The sequence below is a fragment of the Rhincodon typus genome, chromosome 6 (genome assembly GCF_021869965.1).
Source record: "Rhincodon typus isolate 14 chromosome 6, sRhiTyp1.1, whole genome shotgun sequence".
Classification (NCBI taxonomy): Eukaryota; Metazoa; Chordata; class Chondrichthyes; order Orectolobiformes; family Rhincodontidae; genus Rhincodon; species Rhincodon typus.
Window position 1 is genome coordinate 62934249 of NC_063337.1, and position 6873 is coordinate 62941121.

The window sequence follows — 6873 nt, forward strand, 5'->3', positions numbered from 1 at the left end:
TTAATATCTAGCCAATATGTTGTCTGGTACATTGCATCCTAAAGGTGTGCATGCACTCTACTACCATCATTTTGAATTTCTTAGGGTACTCATAGCATTCTAAAAACACCTAAAACACAATGTAGCAGACAATGAACAAATGAGTGATGAGGATCCTTGACTGGCTACTTGATGTGGGTATATAGTACTGGAGTGAGTATGATTTGGTTAAAGCAGTGTCTGGTGTGGGACTTCGGTTTAGGTCACCTAAACTTCCAGCACCTTCAACTTTCACTTCCTCTGCCACCAATGAAGAGTGGTAGCAGTGTACAATCTACAAGATACATTGCAACAATTTAACATGTCTACTATAACAGCACCACCCAAATCTATGATCTGTACTACCTCGAAGGGCAAGGGCAGCAAATATATGGGAACACCACAGCTGCAAAGTCCCTCTAAACTATATGCCATCCTGATTTGGAACCATATTACTACCTCCTCACTGTCACTGGGTCTAAATCCCAGAATACCCTCCCTAACAGCACTGTGTGCGTACCTACACCACGAGGATTGCAGTGATTCGGGAAGGTGGCTAACCGCCTTCGCCAGGGGAATTGCGGAAGGTAATAAATGTGGGACGAGCTAGCTGTCCAAATCCTGCGAATTAATTTAAAAACTGAAAGCTTTAATTGGGCACGATTTCATTTGCTGTGCTTTTTTTAAAAAAATAACTATTAAAGCGTTGCTTCGTCCAGAAAAGAATTACAATTATCTAGAAAAGATAAACTGTGAAAAGTTGCAAAACTGTGTATAATTTTTGTCGCAATATGACGTGATAGGTTGCTAAAGTATTTTAACGATCAATGATATATATGTGTTTCTGAACATAAAGGTTGGATATTTGCTGAGCATTTTATGGAAATTATCAACTTTTTACGTTGAGTTTTGAAATAGCTTTAAATTGGTTGGTAACCCCCCAAACAAACTTTGTTATTGCAATCATTGAATGTAGTATCAGAGACAAAGGTCCCACTGATGCGAATGAGAACAATTATATTAAAGCAATTGTATTATACGTACTCGAAAATGAAGTAAATGGCCAGTGTTTGTTGAATGGACTAAATGATACGAAACTGAAATGCCGCAACCATCTGGTAAACGCGGTGCAGCCCAGCTACCTCTGAACAAAATAACTCTTTGTTAATTGCCGCAAGCCTCCTCCCACCCACACTTGTTCAATGTGTGCCACGTCAGTAACTTGCTCGGAAAACTGCAGAGTCAGATGGCGGGGATGTCTACGGCAACAGAGCTGGTCAAACAGAGCTGACTGCAATAGCTGGTATTGCAGAAAGCTTTACTATTGAACCTCTGGAGCAGTTGCGAATTTTTGATGTTGCTCACAGAAGTGACTCAAGGGATTGAGATTATGCGCATAAATTATGCGTAAACGCTTGTGCCGGCGGCTGTCTTTGGCTCTTTCCGTGGCGATCCTGCTAAGCTTTTACAAATCTGTACAAGAGCTTCCTCAGGTCATTCTTCCGTATCCTTTACAGAAAAGAATCGGAGTCAGTAAAACGCCAGCGTCCGTGATTGTGCTAATCTGGTGGTATCCATTCGGCAAGAAAACCAATATACGGGACTGTGATACTCTGTACAACATCGGGGGCTGTCGATTGACAGCCAACCGGCAATTCTACCCCGTTTCGCAGGCTGTGATCATACATGATCGAGACTTAGCAGGAAATGTGAGCCAGCTCCCTGCAGTGCGGAGACCCTCTTTCCAGAGGTGGGTCTGGATGAATTTCGAGTCTCCCACTCACACTTCAGGTCTAGAAAAACTTAATGGCGTCTTTAATTGGACTATGTCATACAAACGGGACTCTGACATCTTTATGCCGTATGGATACCTCTATCCCAAAAAGACAGAAGGAAGGAGAGTAGTGCTACCCGCCAAATCTAAATTAATAGCTTGGGTCATCAGCAATTGGAATGAGGACCATGCCCGGGTTAAATATTATCACCAACTCAGTCAATATGTGCACATCGACGTGTATGGGAAATATCACCAGAGTCTGCAGAATAGCAGCGTTGTTCTGACTGTATCATCTTATAAATTTTATCTGGCTTTTGAAAATTCGCAACACGTGGACTACATAACTGAAAAGCTCTGGAGAAATGCCCTCATGTCTAGTACTGTGCCGATAGTCCTAGGGCCCAGCAGAGCCAATTATGAACAGTATATCCCGCCCGGTTCTTTTATCCATGTAAATGATTTCTCGACTCCTAAAAAGCTGGCTGAGCATTTGTTATTTTTGGATAAAAACGGAAGTCGTTATCAGAAGTATTTCGATTGGAAAAGGCGATACAGTGTGCATCTGGCAAATTTTTGGGAGGAGCCTTACTGCAAAGTATGCCAGGCAGTCAAAAGTGCCAAGGCTGATTGCAAGACCATCTCAAATCTGGCCAGTTGGTTCCAATGATTAAAATAGTAGCCTCTATATTTCTGCTATAAGGAAACCAGGAAATGAAAGTTTTTTACATATTTGACTGATCTTTTTAGGTTGTATAATCTGCTGCCAAATTGTGGAATATACATTCAATGACAGAATTACACTTAACAAATACAATGTTACACGTGAAATTGCAGCAAGAACCATAATAAGTTATTTTTAAACGTGATTTCAAAAACAATAATTTGAAAATGTCGCACTATTTTGGTTCTAGCAAGCCACCATTTGCACAAATATTTAATTGACCTTTTAAAGAAGATTTTGAATTCTGACTACTAAAAACAAAACATCTGCTAAATATAGCTGAGATGATCTACAAGACAGCGTTATTTACTGTGTACACTGTGAGATACAGGATAGAATGAACCATCTCTATTCTACAGTTAAATTTAAGGAAAATTCCTAGGTAAAAGTATTTTCTTCTGCATCTGTCATGAATTTCCTAGCAATAAAAATTTGGTGTAGTGTAAACACAAACTGAAAAATTGCTTTCATTGTTTTGTTGTCGCTCACTCCTAGTCCCAAGCAGTGGAAATACCATTGTCTGGAAACTTGTGAACAGTCCTTTTCAATTATGTACTTGTCATACATAAATTTAAGAGAAACGTGGTCACTGAATTTGCATTGCAATTGTGCCAGAAATTGTTTGAACTTTGTGTCATAGGAGTCACTAATTAATAGTGCTCACTGTTTGTTAATTTGTAAAATGTCCAGGCATTTCTCGAGCAAAAGAGATGGGCCATTACTTCTGATTCTCTAAAGTTACTGGATAATTTGCAACACTCTGTCTTTAGCATTTCCATAACTGTTAATTGTTCCTGTCTGAAGGTTCTGTTTAAACTTTATAATGTATGAAATTTCACAATTATTGTTATGAACTGTTCCCAATGTATCCACTTAGACTTGGTAATTAATTCAATAGAAGACTTGTTAATGATTTACTTTATGCTGGTAACATGACATTTAATCAATTTGTGGGATGTCATTCAAATAGCTAGGCAATTGTTATGAGAGGTTTTGAAATAATTTTATTTGTTTTGCCAGGTTTATTTTTTGCCAGTCATGTTAGTGTTGGAGGGCAATAATTTTCATTGTGCAAACATGCTTCAGCATTCAGAGGAAAATCACTCATTCAAATGCAAAATGGTTACATTTCTCTCAGAAGTAACATTTTGGAAAGTTGATGTGTACCCATTGGTTGTTCCAGTCTTGCTGACAATAATGAATGTTTATAGGTTTGACACACTTACCCTGCTAATCATTTATTATCTTTGAGGACCAATGCAAGTGTTCATATGCTAAATAAAATGCACACTGAGTTAAAATGTTACCTTCTTGGCTTGTTCTATTTAATTCTTTTACTGATTTTCTTCTGACGTTTTTTCCCCCCGGATCTTATTCTACTTGTCTTTCTTTCCCTCTCAATTCCACTCACTGTCTTTATTTCATTTGTCTCTAATCACCTTATCTTCTTTATCACCTGGTCAGTTCATTTATCCTTTTCTATCATTGGTTTATCTGGGTGAACAGGGACTGCATTCATGAAATCCCAGATGTGAAATCAGCATTGCTGCAGTGTTGTGAGGTTTGAGTTTTAGAAATGTGCAGCACAAAAATCGAAAGACGTGAAATGTGACCAATAATGATAATATTGTGGCAATTTCTGGTCCACCCAAATTAATGTTCATTTGTTACATTCTTCCACGCAGAAAACGAGTGATCAGGCATTTTAAAAATCTATATCAGAGTTGCAAGGTGGTCAATCACTGTAAGAGCCTTATTGACACTCTTTAGTCACTACAGCACACAATCAGTTTTGATTATAAAGGAGGTGTACCATCTTTAAAAGAAAAAGTAGCAAGGTGTCAAAACAATGCAACAACAAATTTGAAATCTGAAATTATTTTTAATAATTAGATTCAAAGCCTAATTATTCTTAAAATCAAGGTAGAACAAGAAGCAAGTTGTTTTGTTAGGTCTTTAAGTGTTCTGCGTGAAAATCCAGCTCGAAGCTATGTTTCCAATTTCAAAGTCAGTATTTTTTAATGGAATTTTGTTTCTTTTAATTGTTACTTAAGACTTATAAACTGGGCTATATTATTTGGTGTCAATACTGTGTGGAGGTGGAGGAACATAGCAGGTCAGGCAGCATCAAAGGAAGAAGAAAGTCGACATTTCGGGTCGGGACTGATGAAGGGTCCTGACCTGAAAAGTCGACTTTCCTGTACCTCTGATACTGCCTGACCTGCTGTGTTCCTCAAGCTCCACACTGTATTAACTTTGACTTCCAGCATCTGCAGTTCTTGCAATGTCCTGTGTTATTTGGTGTTGAGAAGATTGAGAAGTGATGTCATTCAAAAATAGAAAATTCTTAAAGGGATCAACAGGTTGGATGGAGGAAGAATGTTTCCCCAGACTGGGGGTGGAGGGCAGGGTAAGGATGAGGATTCGGAACTTGGGACAAGTCAAGCAATTTAGGACCGAGTTGAACAGGTATTTCTTCACTTTTGACTGTGAATCTTTGGAATCCCCCAGAGGGTTGTGGAGGTTCAATCATTGAGTGTGTTCATGACTGAGATTGCTTGATTTCTGCATGTCATAAAAATCAAGGGATACAAGAATAGCACAAGAAAATAGTTTTGAAGTTGAAGATCAAAGGGCTGAATGACACACTCCTCCATTTCTTATGTTCTTAACTTAATTTTGTTAATGCAATTTATTTATTGGCATTCTCAGGTGAAGATGCTTTCAGATTAATGTTTTGCTAAGAACAACTATTTATGAATTGGAGTTTCATGTGAGTAACATACAGATTGGATTTTGTTTTAAAAAGCAATCCTGAAGTAATAATAATTTGATCCAGCAGCCATTTAATGTTTTCGCAGTGCTGATGCTGAAATAATGTTTGTCACTCAAGAACAAATAGGTTAAAAACAAAGACTTGAACAAATGTCAGGAAAATGATAAGGAAAGTTAATTGTTGCTTTTTCAGCGTCCATAATCCGGAAGACAGGAAATGCACTTGGACTGTAATATATTCAGAGGAATGAGTAATAAATTTGCTGAGTTCTGAGATTTTGATGATAGTGAGATTTCAAGGAGCAAACGTAAAGTATGGAGACATTCAATTCAAGTGTGTTTGAGGCTATTGTGATCTTGCTTTATTGCACCATAATATTCAGGTGGATACCATTTCACAGTTCGCAATTTTCTTAATTCACAAGATTGGCTGCTTTCTTTTCAACTTTTAACCAGGTTTACAGATATTTTAACAAGTTTTAAAACCAACTCTTTTAAAGCAGAAATGCCTCAGCAGTTTAACAGTCTGGTTTTAAATTAATCTTGTGACAACAATGAAAGAAACATTAATTTTTTTTCACTCCTGCGTAGTTTTGTTAAAACTTTTACATGATGAAGAAAAAACTGAGATTCTTTAAGTAGCTGAGAGAGAAAGTTTCCCTTTTATTTATTTACTTCTGTTGCACTACAGGCAACAAAATATCAAAAAATTTTGAAGAAATCACAGAGTCACTGGAAAATGTTACTGCGATCAGAACTATTCCTATGCATGTGTTACTGTTGTCCAGTTAGTATTCTCAATGAAATTAGCACTTTTACTATTAATGTGGGTATACCACTGTATAACATTGCCCTGGAAAAAAGAAAAACAAGTTATTATTTGTAATGACTGATATACGGGGTGCTATAGTGATTAATACTTGTAGGCTTCTAGATAATCTGCTTAGGTCTATAGTATGCAAGCTGTGTTGTGATGTGTGGAAATACTATTAAAGTAATAATACATAAATATGAATCAGAATTGTCATGAAACCTTCAGTTTAATTTAGAAAAAGAAACAAATTAAACTTGTAATTGAAGAAAATATTTATTTTAATAAATCAGATTTTATGCAAATACATCTGCCATTTTGGTATCTTTTTAAATAAAAAATTTCAATTAATTTGGGTATTTTCTTTTTTCACTTCATTTTAAGTGAAAATAATTAGATCAAATTCTATTAAATTTTTAAAATATCTTGTGTACCCAAGCTGTATAGACAACTCATCTTTGTTGAACTACATAATTTCAGTGGAAAAATCATAATTGGCATAAGTGCCCGAGGACAGAAAGGAAGAAACTTAGCCAGAATTCCCAATTTTTATTTTTATTGTCATGATCAATATTAATGAGACTAGCTTTATAGTCCAGATTTACTATATATTTTAATAGTCAGTGATCCTGTTGCAAAGTGCATTGACATTAGGTGAAGATTGGGGTCAACTGGAAAATTCTGCCTCAACCCCCACTTGTTGAATATTCTGCCAAAGCTCACTCTCAAGACTCACACATGAAGAACTGTGATTTTTTTTTGTCCTCTGGT

At 36.7% G+C, this 6873-nt stretch overlaps 1 protein-coding gene across 1 annotated transcript; it reads left to right on the plus strand.

Annotated features, from left to right (window-relative positions):
- Nucleotides 1-1073: 1073 nt before the first annotated feature.
- LOC109914399 (alpha-(1,3)-fucosyltransferase 4-like) lies at nt 1074-2965 on the plus strand. Its single transcript, XM_048598515.1, has one exon. It carries the CDS (start codon nt 1422-1424, stop codon nt 2460-2462), a length of 1041 nt encoding a protein of 346 aa, XP_048454472.1. The 5' UTR covers nt 1074-1421; the 3' UTR covers nt 2463-2965.
- Nucleotides 2966-6873: the final 3908 nt, after the last annotated feature.

Coding starts and splice junctions, on each gene's coding strand:
- LOC109914399 (XM_048598515.1), top strand. CDS start 1,422: ATGCGTAAACGCTTGTGCCGGCGGCTGTCTTTGGCTCTTTCCGTGGCG.